The sequence below is a fragment of the Telopea speciosissima genome, unplaced genomic scaffold, assembly GCF_018873765.1.
Source record: "Telopea speciosissima isolate NSW1024214 ecotype Mountain lineage unplaced genomic scaffold, Tspe_v1 Tspe_v1.0017, whole genome shotgun sequence".
NCBI lineage: Eukaryota > Viridiplantae > Streptophyta > Magnoliopsida > Proteales > Proteaceae > Telopea > Telopea speciosissima.
In genome coordinates, this window is record NW_025317353.1 from 73,115 (window position 1) to 93,348 (window position 20,234).

Sequence of the window (20,234 nt, forward strand, 5' to 3'; positions counted from 1 at the left end):
GATAGAACTCCATCTCTCTGGTTCTTCGTGGAAGAAAATTAACCCACGCCACGACTGCATGATAAATCCAAAGCCTAACAAGCAGAAGAACGGCCACCATTCCGAACAAGCGGTTAAATTGGTCACTCTGTAGAGCGTATTTCAACTTGAAGGGGAAGGCGAAGGATGGATTGAGAATAGAGATTTTGTGACATGATTGAAAGCTTGTGCGCTTGAGTTTGATGGAGGAGAAACCATGGGTTCCAGTCTCTCTTCTTTTGTAACTCTATTGACTCGGCAGGGCGGCCGAAGATCAATCTGCTGCTCCGCCGCCTATTGCAGTGGGGCCCTCGCCTGAGTTAGGCTTCGATGCAACTCTACTGGCCCCTGATGTTGAATACTTGAATCGATTTTCTTCTTCTGATTTTGAGCTTTCTCTCTCTCTATGGGTTCTTGGGTTACTGGATTTGCAGCTGCAGGGTGTCGTAATGTGGTGAATTCAGCTTGGGATCTTGCTCTTAGATCAAGTGTTGGGATTTCAGAGGAAAGCATAGTTGTCAAGGCGCTAGGCGATCCAAGGCGTTTGAGGTCCTCTCTAAGCGCTTAGGCACTTAGGCAGCCTAAATCGCATTCTAGTATTATTTTTTCAATATATCAGTCATAGTTGTCGAGGTGTCGCCTAGGTGTCCAGGCGCTTTGGTCGACTGGATCGCCTGGTTGGTGTCACCTTGATTTTTTACCCTCTCCAACGCCTTGGGTCACCTAACTGCCATGACAACTATGATATCAGTTATATTTGTGAAAAATCAAAACTCACATTTGGTTTATATGTTCTTGGAATTGGTCATTTTCAGGTATACCTATTCTCACATTTGGTTTATGCTGTTCTTAGAAGATATGATGTTATCAATAAGTAATTAACCTACTCTCGATTTAGAGAAATGTTTTTGTTCTTTAAGAAATTTGACTGATCAAATGATTTTACTTTTACATGAGACCTTTTATAGTAGGTAGAGCACAAAACCAGCTTTCCAACAATTCCAAGATTGCTTAAATCTGATTTATATTGATGGAATCATGTTCCGGTCAAACCTTATTTGCTGTGAGCGAATGCTATCAAAATCGCTCTGAATGAAAATATTTTTTTAGATATCAAAACAAATGAATATTTTACCGCACTTTTGGTTTTTAGCAATGTTTTATCATGGATGACTTAATTAGAGACATACAAGATGAGGTCCCATTGTGTATGATCTTTGTAGATGATATTGTTTTGTTAGATGAGACAAAAGCAGGGATTAACGCAAAGTGGAGCTATGGAGAACTATCTTGGAATCAAAAGGTCTGAAGACAAGTAGAACTAAGACCGAATATATGGTGTGTAACTTTAGCTGCGCTGGGATGGATAATGAGGTGGTGAATATTGATGAGAGGGAGATCCCGCAAAGTGACCACTTTAGATATCTGGGATCAATCCTAAACAAGGAGGGCGACGTAGATGACGATGTTGCCCAAAGGATTAAAACAGGGTGGATGAAGTGGAAAGGTGCGACCGAAGGTCTGTATGATCGACGTATCCCTTTAAAGCTTAAAGGAAAGTTTTATAGAACTATCATTAGACCAGCTATGATGTACGTGGCAGAATGGTGGGCAGTGAAGAAGTGCCATATAAATAAACTTGGTGTTGCAACCTATTGGTTGTGGGTTCTAAACTTGGGAACAACCTCTCCTGCGAAACTGGGGGTAAGGCTGCGTACATTTGCCCCTCCCAGACCCTGCAGTAGCAGGAGCCTTGTGCACTGGGTAGCTCTTTTTTTTTTTTTTTTGTTGTTGTTGTTGTTGCAGATATGAGGATGTTGAGATGGATGAGTGGGAAAACTAGGAAGCATAAAATGAGGAATGACCATATTAGAGCTGGGTTGGGAGTAGATCTGATACATGATAAACTTAGAGGGAGTCGTTTGAGGTGGTATGGCCATGTTCAACGGAGGCCTCCAGATGCCCTAGTTCGGAGGAGTGACCTGATCTTGATCATAGTTCAAAATCTCGCGAAATTTCGTATATCTCGAGCTGTCCGAGATACGATACCAATCCGAAATGGAAAAATACCATATTTCGACGATATCTCGTGAGATATCGACGAAATATCATAGACTCACGATATATCGCGAGATATTGAAAAAGTCACGTGCAATATTTCGAAAATTTCGGTCATCTCGTTTCGGAAATTTCGAAAATCTCGATAATTTCGGTAATCTCGTTTCGAAAATTTCGGAAATCTCGGTCATTTTGGCATTTTACACCTACAGAAAAATACCATATTTCGACGAAATTTCGGTCAGACCGAAACACCGAAACGAAACGAGATTTAGTACCATGATCTTGATTGAGGGAACCAAAAGAACCAGGGGCAGGCCTAAGATAACCATAGGAGAAGTGTTGAAGAAGGACATGCTTAGCTTAGGCTTTGTTCCTTGTATGACCTCAAATAGAGCTGATTGGAGAGCAAAGATCCTTGTGGTCTACCCCATTTAGATGGACCATGATGATGTGTTGCTGTTGTTGTATTCATAGTTCAAAATCTCGCGAAATTTCGGCAATATTTCGCCAAATTTCGTATATCTCGAGCTGTCCGAGATACGATACCAATCCGAAATGGAAAAATACCATATTTTGACGATATCTCGTGAGATATCGACGAAATATCGTGGACTCACGATATATCACGAGATATTGAACAAGCCACGTGCAGTATTTCGAATATTTCGGAAATTTCGATCATCTTGTTTCGGAAATTTCGGAAATCTCGGTCATTTTGGCATTTTACACCCACAGAAAAATACCATATTTCGACGAAATTTCGGTATCTCGGAAATTTCGGTCAGACCGAAACACCGAAACGAAACGAGATTTAGTACCACGGTTGTATTACACTCCATTTCGAGACCTAGAGTGGAATGGTGGGCAGTAGCAACACTTAGCTAAGCAGGGACGATGCCCTAGAGTTTGTGTTGATGTTGTATGCCACCCCCCTTTTACTTCTTTATTATTATTTTGCTGACTCTTTTAGGATCTGTGTAGCCGACCCCATTAAGTTGGGATAAGGCTATGATGTTGTTGGTTGTTGATTGATGACTCCAACAACAAAGGAAATATCCGGATGAGTGAGAGTCAGATAAATAAGTTTCCCAACCAGTCTTCTATATTGATGTTTATCCAAAGTCTTTGCGATCACACACCCCAAGTTTAGATTTACATCCATAGAGTTGTCAACAGGCTTACAACCTAACATACCTAAAATAGGCTGTCTTGCAAGTTTCATGACCTAATTAGGTCATATGTCTCCCAAAACAAAGGGCCGAAAGTTGGAAAAAAAAACATTAACTCGGCTGAGATCTCAGCGAGTTACCGAGACAACTCGGTTTTTAGGCTGACCAAAACCAGCCGAGATACTGAGACCTCGATCCTTGGGCTGCACACCTGAGGAGAAGAGATTATTGACAACCAATCAAAACCCTGGTGGAGAAGATGCTAATAATGATTAAAGAGCTCTGATATCGTGTGACTGAATTAGAACTAGATAACCAGAAACAGAACTGAGAGGAAGAAGATTGAGGAGATTGAGATGGAGAAAAGCTGTGTGCCCAGCCACACTCTTAGTTTTATATGCTGGAATAAAGACCTATTACAATCTAGAATTAAAATAAAACTCTACTTAGCTAAGCCTAAGTCTAATTACAATAGGATAGAAGGTAAACAATAAAGATACAGATAAACCAAGCTAACTTTGTCATGATCCTACTACGCTACAAGGTTGCTGGACCTCCATGGACACCTCCAAGTCGACACACTTTAACAATAAGCTTCACCAGAATGTTGTGCACTTGTGCTTCATTCCCTAATTCTGTGGGTCAAGGACATCCATTGTTGTCCTCCCTCGTAAGCTTGTGCAATGGTTCAGTTGTTCTCCCATGATTAAAACATGACACTTTGACTCCCTAGATTATGGGTTTTCATGATTGTTTAGTACAATATATTTCTAGAATTCTCACAATTGAAGGGTCTTCAATTCAATTTTTGGCATGCTTTCTATGTTCTTTAATTTCATATTTTTTCATGCTTTGATTATCTTTCCAGGCTTTTGGCATTGGCCACCTGCTTTGCAACCAAAATGCTCCGGAAATATGGGTTAGCACAGAATAAGAAAGAGACCCTTATTTTTCAGGGCATTAAGGATCCCAGCATTGGAGTTTTCTGGCCAATTTTACCACATAAAGAAATAATTGACATGGGGACTTCAAGAAGGCTTCATGAGATGGCTCACTTACTAAAGATTATTCGAAATCTGTGGTCTCGACTAAGTGTGCGGTGCAGAAGACCAGGTCAAGGACTGGTATGGTGTTAAATGATTTCTCTAATCCTGATAATAGAGTACTCTTTGGAGTTTTCTTTAGAACAAAAGTGATTAAATGTGTTCTTTCTGTTGCAGTTAGCTCGTGGGGAAGCATCTCGTCTGGAGGATACAGATTTAACTCACGATGACTCTCGTCTTCCAATTATTGCGGTAGATGCTGTTCCATCAGAGGTTCTGAAGCAAAGTGAATTGACTGTTCCTCCATCTGATTTTACCTTGGATACTGCTGAAAAGCTTGCTTTGATACCCATGGAATCCTTGGATTCCTCAATGCAAGTAGATTCTAGTAATCTGGATGATTTATCTGTTGTTGTGTCACAAGCTGGATTTCAACAGAAGAGAATGCTTCCCTTGGAAAATCCCAAGGATATGATTGCTCGTTGGGAAGTAGAAAACCTGGACTTGAAAACTGTGGTCAGGGATGCTCTGCAATCTGGCCGTCTCCCTCTAGCAGTTCTTCAAGTACACCTTCAGCGATCAAGAGTTCTGGACACTGACAAAGAGGCTCATGATACTTTTGCTGAAATCCGTAGAGTTGGGAGAGCTATTTCTTATGACCTGTTCTTAAAGGTATCATATTCTTTACTTGATATTGGGTCTAATTTTAGTTCTGGACTGATAATATGCAATGAATAGGGGGAAACTGGACTCGCTGTAGCAACGTTGCAAAGACTTGGAGAGGACATTGAAATCAGCCTCAGGCAACTGTTATATGGTACAGTAAGGAGATCTCTTCGTGTGCAAGTTGCAGAGGAGATGAAAAGACATGGATACTTGGGACCGTATGAGTGGAAGATGTTGGAAAGATTTGCACTTATAGAGGTTCACATCGTGTAACTTCTGTGGATTTCATGGTTCTTTCTTCTACTTATTACTTGTCTTTGTCTACTCAATTGTATGTGTTCATTGAAATAATAAAAGGTCTTCTTTTAACAGAGGCTGTACCCAAATAGTAGTTTCTGGAGAACCTGTATTGGCCGGCAGAAAGACAGTCCAACTTCTCCAGAGGGAAATAAGTTGCAGTTGACATCTTCTAATTCATTCAACAACTATATCATTGAGTGTGGGGAGATTGACGGAGTAGTGATAGGTTCCTGGACAAATATTGATAAGACATCTGATTCCTTGGTATTTGAGGAAGAAAATACTGATGCTGGATACTGGGCCGCTGCCGCTGTCTGGTCTGATGCCTGGGATCAGAGAACCATTGATCGTGTAAGTCTCTTCTCATATATTTTCTTTACATTATGTAAAATCTTGTAATTTCAACTTCCTTAAATGCCAATTTGGGATTGATGGCTGAGCAGAAATGACCACCTGCGATAACGGGGTTGCTGCACCTGTGATAACAGGATTGCTGTATGCACTTAATAGTTGTTTTTCATAGCCTTTTTGCTGTTGAAAAACTTGTCTTATGTTAACTTTTACAGTGGATGAGTCCTTAACAGTGTCTCGTGAAAATCAGAAAAAGAATACATGTCTCCTACAGATTGAATTGGTGAAAGCGGTTCTTGGTAGGGGTGGAATGGAGAAAAACATGAGCTCCCCCCACCTTACCCACGGGAAAACATGAGCTCTCCGCCTCTCCCCAGCCCCCTCGGTCACCTTCCCCCTCCACCTCCACCTCCCCCACCACCCTCCCCTCCTCCTCTAGGCCTCCCATCACCATCTCTCCCACCGCCACCACCACCTCCGGCACCTCTTCCCCCACCTTACCCACTGCAACCTTACAACCTCCCCCCACATCTGGGCCTAAACCTTGGTCGTCTCTGTTCTCTCTTCCCACCTCCCCCTCCCCCTCTGTTCTCCCCCTCCATTATGTCAAACCTGCTTCTGAAGATGGTGCCTCCTTCGCTCTTTACCCCAGCAATCTCCTCTCTCCAGAAATCAACAAATGGAAAGCGTGCCTTGTGGGTCACTTCCTTGGTTCAAGATCCTCGTTCAACACTGTCAAAGCTTCCCTCACCAAGCAATGGAAAGCTCATGGCTCGTTAGACATCTTCCTCCTCGACAGTGGTGTCTTCGTGTTCAAGTTCTTCTCCGATGATACCAAGGCCAGAGCTCTGGAGGGGGCTCCTTGGCTTGTGGGCTCCAAACCTATCTTCCTCCGCCAGTGGGATCCTTACATCCAGCTCCATAAGGTCGACTTCAGCTCCATTCCCTTGTGGATAGCCCTGCCAGGTCTCCCTTTTCACTGCTGGAGCCAAGATTGCCTAAGCAGAATTGGTAGAGTCTTGGGCTTTCATCTCTACTCCGACGCTCGCACCCTCAAAATGGATCGTCTCTCTTTTGCTATAATCTGCATTGACGTCTCAGCTGATCGGCCACCGCCCTCCTTCGTCACCATCGTCGAAGAAGATGGATTCAGCTTCGAACAGCCCGTCAAGTTCGATTGGATCCCTCCCCATTGCATCCACTGCAAGGTCTTTGGGCATCACTCTCGCAGCTGCTCTGGCAAAGATCCAGTCGACTCTGCTGTAGATGGCCTGTCCTCTCAAGTTCAAGTTTCCGTTGCTGCCACTGAAGATCTCCCAACTACTCGTGCCCAAGATGCCATCGTCCTCAACCATTCGCCTCCTCCTGGCAAGTTACTCGACATGTCAGTTCCTGTCTCCTCCTCTGCTGTTTTTCACCCAGGCTCCGCGAGCTTCATTGCTCCTACTCTGCCCTCGAGTTTCTACAAATCTCCTAGCAAGGGAAGAGAAAGGCTTTGCCGTTGCAGACGACGTCGCCGCGGCTACCCTATATCTGCTTCTCCGTCTCGCAGGGAAACCCCCTCGGTTCTTGTGCTTGCACCTTCGCTGGCTTCATCTAATATTTCGCTGTGGTCTGCGATCCACGTTGATGCCTCAATCCTTGGTCCACCTATGCTGGCTTCTCCGGCTTCGATGATCGTGAATGCTACCATTGGTTTGCCTGAGACTCTTGCGACAAAGGGCTCTTCTACTATCGACCAGAGCACCATGCAGAACAGCTTGGACAAAGGCGTTTTCACTAGTTTGGCACCTGATTCCCTTGTAGGCTCCTCTCCTGCCAGGGACACTTCGAAGTCTGGAGCCCTCCCACCACTGACCTCCACTGCTGCAGATCAATCCAGGGTTCACTCCCTTAGAAGTACCTCTCTCGATGGGTGTCTGGCTCTTCTGCGAGGTAACTTAAACGACTACTTTTCGTCCTTTCCCCCCCTGTTAAACCCCTTTTGTCTAATTCCAATTCTGTCCTCCCCCCCTTCTACCTACCCCTTGGCCCCTCTTCCAACCTTTTCCCCACTTTGCCCCTGCATTCCCATAATAAACCCCCACCTCGAACCACCCGGTTCAACCCCCAACCAAAACAACCTCCTTGAACCAGATCCCATCTTATTTTTCCTACAACCTTCCCATTCTACCCCCGCCTCCTCACTTATATCCCGTCCATACTTTAAGTCATCCCTCTTACCCTTCTACCCGACCCGATTCCAGACCCTCCTCACCCATCTCCATATCCACTGGCATAACCTGTACCACTCACCAATCTACCCGCCCCCCTTCCCGGCCCTCTACTCCTATCCGCAGCTCCACCTCCCCCTCCCTTACCCCCCTCCTTTGCTCTAACCCCTTCTCCCCTCTTCTCTTATCCGCTGAGTGCCCCCTCCCCCCATCCCTTCCCCCCTCCTTTGCTTCGGGTTTTCCTCACCCCTCCCCCCTCCCCCTCCCCTTGGCTCCCCCTTGTGGTTTGGATAGCTCCCTTGCAGCTACCGTTATTGCCCGCCATCGCCCTACCCTAGCTTACTTTCGTAGGAGGTACAAGAGTGTTCCCCCTAGAACTTCGATGCCCCCCCTTTAGTTGCTATGTCTGCCGGCTTTTTTTGGAATGTCAGGGGTCTTAACTCCCTGGCCAAGCACCAAGACATCAGAGACCTCATCAAATCTTCTCATTCATCCTTCTGTGCTCTCCTTGAAACCCGTGTTGCTCGAGAATGCTTCTCGCATTGCGGCATCCATTGCCCCTTCTTGGTCCTTCATCTCCAACTACAACCATTCTACAAATGGCCGTATTTGGATCCTTTGGGACCCTTCCAAAATTAAGATCTCCATCTCTTACTCCTCTCAGCTTATTCATATCCTCCTCTCTCTTCCTAACTCCCCCCATTCCTTCTACATCACGATTGTCTATGCCTTTAACCGGGTCGCTGACCGCGCCTCCCTTGGGGATGAGTTGGCTCTCATCAAGGATGGGATTGGTTCTCTTCCTTGGGGGGTGGGGGGGAGATTTCAATGTTGTTAGATTCCAATCTGAATAAATTGGAGGCCGCCCCCTTGACTTCCAGTCCGTCAAGGCCTTCAATGACTGTATTGAGGACATTGGTATTGATGTTCTTCGCTGGTCTGGTACCCCCTCACCTGGCAGAATCGTAGGGGGGCAACGACCGTATTGGCCGCAAACTGGATCGTTTCCTCATCAATGAAGCTTGGCTTTCCTCCTTCCCCACTCTCATGCTAACTTCCTTCTCCTATGCCTTTCTAATTACAACCCTTGCCACCTCCTCATCCAACCTTATTCGTCCTTTGGTCCCAAACCTTTCAAGTTCTTCGACATGTGGACCTCTCATCATCTTTACCTCCCTACCATTCTTAAAGCTTGGGGCTCCCCAATCCATTGCCCCTCCCTCCCTCTCATTGCTTTCGCCAAGAAGCTTCGTATCACCAAATCCAGCCTCAAAATCTGGAACACGGCCACCTTTGGCAATATTCCTTACCGTCTCTCCTCCTGCCGTTCGGACCTTGCCTCCGTGCAAACCGGCATCCAGTCAGATCCCCTCAACCTTTTACTGGTTGAGGATGAGAGAAAGCTTTCTGATGAGCTCTCCTCCCTTTCCTCCTTAGATGAAAGCTTTCTCCGCCAGAAATCGCGGATTACATGGCTGGAGCTGGGTGACTCTAACTCGGTTTTCTTTCGTCGATCTCTTAAAGCCAGGTTAAGCTATAACTCCATTACTCTGCTCATTGGTAGGGATGGATCCCCTCTTTCCTCTGTCCATGACATTAAGACCGAGGCCACTTCCTTCTCCTCCTCCCTATTCAACCCCCTTCTCCCCCCTCCCCCTCCCTTCCCTCCTGGCCTCATCAACAAATTTGTCCCCTCCTCCCTAGCTAGCTCCCTCCTTTCTATCCCTTCGGATGAGGAGATTACCAAGGCTATCTTGTCCCAAAAATCAAACAAGGCCCCCTGCCCTGATGGTTTCAGCATAGGATTCTTTCTTAGCTGTTGGGACTCTATCAAGGATGACCTCATCAAGGCCATCCGTAGCTTCTTCTTTAACCCCAGTCAGCTTGCCCAGGTCAATCAAACTTTTCTTTGCCTCATCCCTAAAAAAAATGGAGCTCTCTCTCTCTGATGCCAGACCTATTTCTCTCTGCAATCTCCTTTATAAGTTCATTGCCAAGATCCTGGCTAACAGAATCCAGCTTGTCATCCCTTCCCTGGTCAGCCCCAACCAATCTGCCTTCATTGCTAGCAGAAGCATTACGGATAACATTATCCTCTGCTTTGAAATTTTGCGTGGCTTTGACCGAAAATCCCACTCTCCCGTTGCTCTCATGAAGATTGACCTTCACAAAGCTTTTGATTCCCTTAAATGGGACTTCATCTGCAATGTGCTCTCTGAGATGGGCTTTCCCCCCGCTTTCATCCATTGGATTCTGGCATGTATCTCCTCCCCCTCCTTTTCGGTTATCGTCAACGGTTTCCCCGCTGGTTTTTTCCACTCCAAAGTTGGAATTCGCCAGGGTTGCCCTCTCTCCCCCTTTCTCTTCTCTTTGGCCCTGGAAGTTCTTTTGAGAAGCATCCAAGCCAAAATCGACCTTCACCTTATCTCCCCGCTCCCTAAATGCAAGAACCTCAATCTTACCCACCTGGCTTTTGCGGATGATCTTATGATCTTCTCCAAAGCTTCCCCCTCTTCCATCTCCGCTATCATGTCCTCCCTTCACCTCTTTGAGAGTCTCTCTGGCCTCCGCATTAACCTCCTTAAATCAAAACTCTTCCTCTTTGGTGTCTCTACCTCCGACAGAGACTACCTCCTCCTCCTCACTGGCTTTTCTCTGGGCTCCCTCCCAATGAAATACCTAGGCCTTCCCCTTATCCCTGCTAGACTCTCTAGTCACCATTGCACCCCCATGCTTGACAATATTCGTAAGCATCTCCAACTCTGGAAGGGTAGACTTCTATCCTATGCTGGTAGGCTCGAATGTATCAAATCAGTTCTCCAATCTTGCTACATCTATTGGTGCGACATCTTTGCCCTTCCTAAAGCCACCACCAAAGCTATGGAATCCCTCTTCTGTGCCTTCCTTTGGAAAGGAAAGGAATCTTCTAGATTTCTCCAGTCTGTCAGCTGGAAATCAATCTGCCTCCCCAAATTCGAAGGAGGCCTTGGAATTCGTCGGATCCGGGACTCCAACACTGCGGGAATCCTGAAGCTTATTTGGAAAATTTCCTCTAAGCACGACTCCATTTGGGTCCAGCAGGTTTACTCCCACCTCCTCAAGAATGACTTCATTTGGACTGTCTCCATTCTTGCTGATTCCTCTTGGGTCTGGCGCAAGATCCTCCTCTTTCGCCCTCTAGCTCTTAGAGCCATTTCTTCTTCCATTGTTGATGGGTCCTCCACCTCCCCCTGGCTTGACCCCTGGCACCCCATCGGTATTCTCTATAACTTCTTTGGTCCGAGAGCAATTTACTCCTCTGGCATTCCCAAGCTGGCTCCCCTTTCCTCCATCATCTCGAATGGTTCTTGGTCCCCCCCTCCCATCCCCACCACCCTATCCCTGATCTGGAATTCCCTCCCCCTCCTCCCCCCCCTCCCCCCAGGGCTTATGCGGACAAGGTTATCTGGCTCCCCTCCTCCAATGGCCTCTTTAGCTTTAGATCTGCCTGGAACCTAGTTAGGCCCCAAACCCCCACTGTTCTTTGGCACAAGCTAGTCTGGTTCAAAGGCCACATCTCCCGTCACAGCTTCCTTGCCTGAAGAACCCTTACCCTTTGCCTCTCTACCCAAACTTTCCTTACTCACCGAAAAATCCCAGTCCCCCCTTCTTGTATTTTCTGTTGGAACGGTACCGAAGACATTGACCACCTTTTTTTCGCTTGCCCTTTCACCTCTAACATCTGGAACAAAGCCCTTTCGTTTATCTGGCCTTGCAGTAGAAGACACGTTCCCTTCGCTTGAGAATGGCTCTGGCTTATCATGACTTTCCCTAGCTGCACTATGTGCGACACTGTTGGCAAGCTCGTGTTTGGCGCTACCCTCTACCACATTTGGATGGAGGAACCTCAGGAGATGGACATCCAACTCTTGCTCTTTTGACTTGATTTGGAAAGCCATCTTTGGGGATGTCTCCTTTAAGCTTCCTTTTGTTCCTCATAAGGCTTTTTTGGATACCCCAAGGAACAGGCATATTGTTTTATCCTGGGGTTTAGATAGTGCTCTCTTACATTCCCATTCCTGCCCTTAGTCGGGTATGGGGTCCCCCCCCTTTCCCTCGTTGTATATTCCCCTCCCCCTTTTCTCCTTCTCGTTCCCCTTGGGCTTTGGTATTACATTTTTTATTCACCAAAAAAAAAAAAAGAAAGCGGTTATTGAATCCTTGGTTCTAAAACATGAATGATCATGATCAATAGAGCTTTTCAAGTTGTAGTAGTTTTAACTTCAGAATCAATTATGGTTGATCTAATTTCGAAAATAAATTTTACATTTCAAGTATAATTTTTTGGTACTATGTCAGCCTTTTAAAGTTACGTTACAGCAAGGACTTAATGTTCTATCTATTTTTCTTGCATGGTCTATTTCTTTGGAAACACAGAAGGTTTTTAATTCCTACTTTAATTTTATCTTGGTTGCAGATAGTGCTGGATCAGCCCTTTGTAACGGGTGTTCATGTATTATGGGAATCAGAGCTTGAGTATCACATATGTCACAACAACTGGGAGGAGATCTCCAGGCTCCTTGACATGATTCCTACATATTTATTATCAAAAGGAAGTCTCCAAGTAAACTTAGATGGTTTACATTCTGCTGCAACCCTTCGATGCAATGGGGATTTACCTGATTATGAGAAATATATCTATTCTGCTGAAGAATTGGATTCAGTATGCATTAATGTGCCAGATGTAAAAATTTTCAGGTTTCCAGCTAGTAATATGTGCTCCATCTGGTTAAAAATGCTTATAGAGAAGGAGCTTGCCAAGAAATTTATTTTCTTTAAGGAATACTGGGATGGCACAGAAGAGATTATACCACTTCTGGCTCGTGCAGGATTCATTATCAACAAATCAAAAGTTCCCTTACGAAATGAGTCTGTTGATAGTTTATCAGATCTTGGTTTCTCAAATACGGGTGAAGTTCATGGAGATACTGTTCAAGCTTTGCATAAACTTGTCATACATCATTGTGTGCAACATGACTTACCAAACCTTCTAGACCTTTACCTTGATCACCACAAATTGGCTCTAGATAATAATTCTCTTTCTTCATTGCAGGAAGCTACAGTAAGTTTCCTTGAATTCATTGAATGTTGCTACTTTTTAAATGAGATATTCCATTTGTCTATTTATGTAAATTATTGGGATGTGGGATTTTTTCAAGTCTTAACTTGGTGGGGTCAGGGGAGATTTTATAATTGTTATTCCATTTACTTAAGATATTATTAATAAATAAGCAAATACCCCCCTATTTGAATCCAATAAAAATTGTTAAAAAATCAAATTCCAAAAGGATAAAAGTCAACCTGATTGCTTAAATCTGATTTATATTGAAGGAGTTATATTCCGGTCCTTATTTGGTGTGTGAGAATGTTGTTTAAAATCACTTTGAATGGAAATAAATTTTTAGTCATTAAAATAAAAGATTATTTTGCTACTCTTTTGGTTTTTCGTGATGTTTTATCACAATAAGATTTACGAAATTCTTAGATTTGACAAAAGCCCTAGCATTGGAAAATTGAAAATCAACCCTACAACGAAAAATTCAGCTTTTTATTCTTGAATTGAGAGGTTGACTTTTTATCCTTTTGGAATTTGATTTTTTAACTATTTTTATTGGATTCAAATACGGGGGTATTTGCTTATTTATGAATAATATCTTAAGTAAATGCTTAATGATATTTGACATAATTTAGTGCCAAACCTGGTTCAATATCGTTTTCAAAAACAGTATACACTAGCAAACTTGGGTCAAAACTACAAGTACCATTTTGAGTGTTCTTTTTATAAAAGTAATTCATGGATTGGGTTTAAAATGTCAAAAATAGGCAACACAAAAAATCAGGTCCAAAAACCACTTTCTTGGCCTTGAAACCTAGTTCTCGAGTTTTCCTGGAAAAATTCCAGGTTTCGACAGAGTTTGGTTTGATCACACCCTTTATGATTTGGTTTGGAGTCACCTTAGGTGTCAAATACCCGCAAAGACAACATTACAACAGTATCACAAACTAGGGAAAAATTCAAGATTCAATAAAAACAGGTCAGCAAGTCAGATGGACACTAAATTCTGGTTGAAGGCTAGTTCTGTAGTATAGAATAAAGTACTGAAATCTCAAAGCAATCCAACGGCTGGATGCTGTGATATAGGACAGTCAAATAGTCAATCCAAGAAGAATAACAATTGCAGATAATCCGGCAATATAAAGTAAAAGGGAGAAAGAACGCTAACCGGTCGTGCGCCTAGTGTGGCTCCCACTCCTAAATACAGAAACCACCCAGCCGCCTGGAAATGACCACCTTGCTCCCATGGGATTCCCGCCTTTTCATGGGGCCAAGGTGGTTATTTCCAGGCAACAGAGGTTTCTGTGTCTAGGCCCGAGACTGGTTAGCGTTCTCTCACCCAAACTAAAATAATAACAACATAATACCAGGAATCAAATGGAATATGTTGCTGAAAATAAAAACTCGAAATAGAAAGATGAGAATTAGACATTCTTACCCAGCTGAAAACTTACGGAAGTAGAAATCAGAAATAAAGGATGCTGGAATTTCTAGTCGTTTGGAAGCTGGGATAAGCTTGTAGCTTGTTCCTGTTTAGGAGATTATTTTAGATAAGTCTAGAGCAGTCCTACAGCTGGGAAGGTTGTGCTTGGCGGGTTGGTCAAGTGCTCACTTGCTGAACGCTTAGTCACTGGTTCAAGTCCTGGAAACGACCTCTCTGAAAACAGGGGTAAGGCTGCGTACATTTGACCTTCCCCAGACCCTGCTAAATGCGGGAGCCTTGTGCACTGGGTACGGCCTTTTTCTAGAGCAGTCCTAATTAATCCAGTCCAAGTCTCAGCCAAAGAAGGGTCAAAAGTAATTAATGCATGTGTGGGGAGAAGCATTAACTAGTTAGTTATAGATATCAAGGTTTAAAGTATCGGTATCGGGTATCGTATCGGTTGGGGCAATTTTTAGAGACGTATCGATCGGTGCAGAAACGCATGAAAATGATCAAAATACACATGGATATACACTTTTGGACACAAAAAACAATATAAACAAGCAATATATGTCATATAACATGCATATACACTAAGAATTGTGAATAATGTATAACCAGACAAGTGCGACACTTTGAAATTGTTATAAAAGATGAGATTTCTTACATGCAGAGTCACTCTATTGCCATGAAGAATGTTGGGGTGGATCAAACTCATGTCTGTAAGGGTCTTTCAAGAATAAGAGCAACTAGGATGATGTTGTGTACTGACCGAACATAAGCACAATACTGACCCTTAAGGAAGTCATTTTTGGTTTTGGGTGAAAAACGGTGGATTTGAGTTTAAATCTTTGCAAATGTATACAAAGCATGTATCTAATAGTTAGTTGAACCTATTCTCCTTGAATCTTAGAAAAAAAAAAGAAAAAAGAACTAAAATGCAAGATTTGAAGCAAAAGATCAAGTTTTTTGAAAAAAACCTACCTTTCCCTTCAAGTGTTCGAGTATGTCTTGTCTTCCAAGGATTCGAGTGCGATGTGGATCCGACCTGACCCGACATATTTTGTGGCGCGACCCAAAGGGAGAAAAAGTTGAGATTTAGTTCGTGACGCGGAGGGTTTCTCAAATTGTTGGAGTAGTGTGATCCCCTACTCTTTATTTATAACTTCAATGAAATAAGCAAAATTGGAAACCCCTCGTGTGTGGGAGGAGGAATCCCTTACAACCTAAGTTTTTCACAAAATAGAAACTCTTCTAGAACTTAACAAAATACAAACTTACACTAATCCCATATAGGACTCAAACCCCTCATATTTTGAGTGTCCAATGGGTTAGATACATGAGTTTAATATTTTTTGGTTTTCTATTGTCATGGATCAATTTTATAAGCCCAATTATTAGGGATTTACGGCCTTATGGGATCAGTGTTAGTTTCTATTTTAGTAAGTCGTATGGGTTAGATGCATCATGCATGAGCTTAGTATTTTTGGGTTTTCTATAGTAATGGGTCAATTCTATAAGCCCAATTATTAGGGATTTAAGGCCTTACGGGATCAATGTTAGTTTCTATTTAAGTAAGTCGTATTCTTTATTTTAGCAGTGTTTATAGAATGGTTGTATAGATATGCTACAATCCAGCCATAACTTGTATTTTGTGAAAAACTTAGGTAATAAGGGATTCCTCCTTCCACACACGAGGGGTTTGCTATTTTTCTTATTTCATTGAAGTTATAAATAACGAGTAGGGAATCTCAAACAAGTTGAGAAATAATTTAGCCTTGAGCTTGTGAATCTGTGAAAGACAGAGCATGATTCTGTGGGATTCAGAACTGCTGTAATGTGGGATGCAGTAGGGAAACCTTGGTTGGATGCTAAGGCTGGAATTGGTTGGATTTCTTCTTCGCAGTTGGGTGAGGCGCCTAACATATCTTCTTCTTCCTCTACCCAACTGTAATATGTTGCGACACAAAGTTGTAATATCTTCCCGTGAGAGGGAACTATGATCTGACTGTAGTTCAGATGAATACCCCATAGGCTCTATCGCAACCATCACGGTGTGTGCCCTATCTCCCCCTCTCCTGCCGCCACACATGCTAGTAGATCCACTACGCACACTAGGGTGACGACCATGAAGCACCGAACACCTCTCTCTAGTGTGCCAGATTTCCCACAGATCTGTCCTCCCCATGATAAGGCCCTTGGCCTTTTCCTCCTCCAAGCCAATCTCTTTGGAAAGTAGAGGTGAGAGCAGATCTCTCAAGGGACGGTACAGTGTCCATGGCAACTCTTGTTTCTTCACTCTGCAAGTAGCTACATAGTTCTTCCAAGGATGGAAGAGGTGACCACTCCAAGATTTGCACTTGGATTGGCTCATAGTCCGTGTTAAATCCACAGAGGAAAAACAAGACACGCTCCTTTTCAAGAGTCCTATACACCTTTGCTTCATCCTCAGGATTTGACAACTAAAGATCACGGTACTGATCATACTCCTCCTAGTGACTAATAGCAGTGTTGTAATACTCCGAGATAGTCCTATCTCCCTGTTTCATTGTGATGACCCTTTGAAGGAGCTGGTAGACCTTAGCCCAGTCATCCACTCGGTCAAACACTGTCCCAAATGTCTTTGGCAGTCTCCTTTCTCATAAGCCTCTTGCCAATCTCAGGTTTCATAGAGAAAATCAACCAGGTCATAATGGTTGAGTTCTCGGTTTCCCATTTCAGATATGTTGGATCACTTGAATGAGGAACAGTGATGATACTAGTAATATATCCTAACTTCCCCCGAATCCACAGGGATGACTTCACTGAATGTGACCAATCCAAGTAGTTGGTGCTGTCCAACTTCATAATGGGTATCTGAGTACTGGGGTTTTCAAATGCAACCGGACTGGAGTTAGCACCACTTGAAACACTAGCCGAAGCTTCCAAGGTGTTAGAGTTGTTAGAATATTTTGTATAGGGGTAGTTCTGTCATTGTCTTATTATAAGACATGACTAAGTTGTATTTTTTTCTTTCTTTTTTTATTTCCATTTACCACCCTAAGGAGGTCTGTGTAATTCATAAGAGTTAATAAATGAAGCTAATATGTGTGTTGAGAATTACTCAACACACAGTCTATTCTCTCAACCTTTCTTCTTCTTCTTCCTCTCTTCTCTTCTCTTCTCTCCTTCTTCTCCTTCTTGTTTGCTATAAATCTCTTCTCTCTTACTAGAATCGATCCATCTTCAAGTTCTAACTTGGTATCAGAGTTGAGTCCTCTGGTTTGAGAGTCGGCTAAGCTCAGTTTTGTTGTTTTTCACCTCTCTTTGGAACCCTAAAAGGATAGAGGGTTCCACTAGGGGTTGTACAATGTGAAGTATTACATCCCTTGGAGTTTCATTCTTTGAACCAACATACAATGGAGGGACTGTAGACGCTGTTGAAGAAGATTGAAGCTCTAGCAGCTGCACCCAAAGTTACCGCTAGCCTCTACAGCATTTTTTTTGTTTCTTCCTCATCTCTCAACCTTTTGGGATGAGGTTTGGTGCTTTTGGATCGCCTAGGGGTATCCTTTCAGACCCCCCAACACTCGGTTGAAGAGAGGAGCATTTTGAGGAGCATAGCTCAACCCTTTGCTGCTCCAAAGGTACCGCCAGCTCTGTTTCTGCTTCTTGTTTGATCTTTTTTTGGAAGCCAATGCATTGGATGGTTATTAGTTGATGAGAATTGAAGGTTTGTGTAGAGAGATTTAAAATTAGGGAAAGGCTTGGATAATTAATTCATCCCAAGCACATCTGTATTTATAATCATAATGAAACAATAAACATAAGTACATGAGCAATGTGGGACTAAACCACATATAAGAAACAAACAAAATAACTAGGGGAAAAAGTTCAGAATACCCCCACGGTATTCTGGCCCATATATCTAATACTCCCCCTCAAGTTGGAGCATATATATCATGCATGCCCAACTTGACTAAGATAGGATGAAACAGCTTGCTACTCAGTCCCTTAGTGAACACATCAGCCAGTTGATCAATAGACTTCACAAAGGGAACACAAATGAGGCCGGCTTCAAGCTTCTCCTTGATGAAATGTCGGTCAACCTCCACGTGTTTAGTACGATCATGCTGGACAGGATTATGAGTAATGCTAATGGCGGCTTTATTATCACAATAAAGCATCATAGGAAGATGGACAGCAACACCGATATCCTGCAATAATCCTCTAAGCCACAGAAGTTCACAAATTCCTTGTGCCATCGTTTGAAACTCGGCTTCAGCACTGGACCTTGCCACAACATTCTGCTTTTTGCTACGCCATGTGACAAGGTTCCCACCCACAGAGGAACAGTAGCCAGAGATAGATTTCCTATCAGGAGAACCAGCCCAATCGGCATCAGTATAGGCTTCAATCTTAAGGTGATCAGTGGGAGATAGAAGGATTCCCTTTCCTGGAGCAGACTTCAAATACCTCAAAATACGACGGACCACATCCATATGAGAGGAATAGGGATCATGCATGAACTGGCTCACCAAACTTACAGCAACTGCTATGTCAGGTCGTGTGTGAGAAAGGTAGATTAGTTTGCCACTAACCGCTGATAACTACCCTTGTCAACAGGCTCACCCTCTTTCTCCCTAAGTTTTGTAGTAGCTTCCATAGGAGTATTTGAAGGATGACAACCTAGCAGCCCTGTCTCAGTCAATAGATCAAGGACATATTTTCTTTGAGAAAGAAAGATGCCCTTTGAAGATCGAGCAACTTCTATCCCTAGAAAATATTTTAGAGGGCCAAGATCTTTGACCTCAAACTCACGGTCAAGGAGGAGCTTCAAATCCCTGATAGCATCACCATCATTACCAGTGACCACAGTATCATCCACATAGACTATGAGAAGAGTTACCTTGTCACCAACTCGTCTGATAAACAAAGTGTGATCAACATTACTCTGCGTATAACCTGCTGAAAGCATAGCCTTGTGAAATCTGCCAAACCAGGCCCTAGGTGACTGTTTCAACCCATAAAGTGCACACGCTTCAATCTACAGACCTTGATCTTGTCCACATGCTTCTTATAGGAAGCAATGTTAGCAACTGTAGTAGGGTGAAAGTCAGAGAAGTGGTCCAACTGTTGCCACAGACTGCGTAGAGTAGCATAGTATTTCGAAACTGAAAGTTCTCCCTGAGTGGTGTGAAGGACCTTCTTCCGAAGTTCATATACTTGGGCATCATTGCCAAGCTGCCCGTAGGTTTCCTTGCAAGCAGCCCAAATCTGGGAGGCAGTGTCCAGAAGAAGAAAGTTATGCTGCAAATCTGAAGTCATAGAGCCTATCAGGTAGGACATGAGAACACCATTACTGGCAAGCCACCTTTCCTGAGCAAGTCCTTGTTCACTGGGCATAACACTAGTGCCATTAATATGGCTGGTGAGACCACGACCAGCAATGGCAAAGGAGGCAGATCTGGACCATAAAAGGTAATTTGAGCCATCAAGTTTAATAGGGTTGGGTGGAAAACTGTGATAGTCTGTCTTGCTGTGGCTATCATGATCCGAAGTAGTTGTAGAATTGGAAGAATCACCCATACTGGCAGCAGAGAAGCCCAATAATATCTTCAAGTGAAGAGCTGAAATATGGAGGAGAAGCCCCTTGTAATGAGATGACAGAAGTCTCCAAAAATCAGAACCAGCAGCCAATGAAAAAAACCTAGATTGATATTGTCAGGGTTTTGAACAAAACCCTGAATTGCTGAAATTGATGAAGGATCCAAGAGACCAAAAAACTGCAGTGAATTGGCTGAAACTGAGTTCGAGGAGCCCTTAATAATGGAAGAAAACACCTGCAAAATATCAGATTCAATAGGCAGCAGCAACCCCAAGATCGATAGGTTTCAGGGTTTTTTCAAAACCCTG

General features: G+C 43.5%; 1 protein-coding gene across 3 annotated transcripts in view; it reads left to right on the plus strand.

Annotated features, from left to right (window-relative positions):
• Nucleotides 1-20,234, plus strand: part of LOC122647289 — a 99,003-nt gene that overhangs the window by 24,894 nt on the left and 53,875 nt on the right. For all 3 annotated transcript variants that reach the window (XM_043840706.1, XM_043840709.1, XM_043840707.1), the window contains 5 exons: nt 4,117-4,372; nt 4,469-4,963; nt 5,030-5,215; nt 5,330-5,608; nt 12,278-12,922. In XM_043840706.1, coding sequence (XP_043696641.1) covers nt 4,117-4,372; nt 4,469-4,963; nt 5,030-5,215; nt 5,330-5,608; nt 12,278-12,922 — 1,861 coding nt within the window. The remainder of the gene's footprint in view (nt 1-4,116; nt 4,373-4,468; nt 4,964-5,029; nt 5,216-5,329; nt 5,609-12,277; nt 12,923-20,234) is intronic.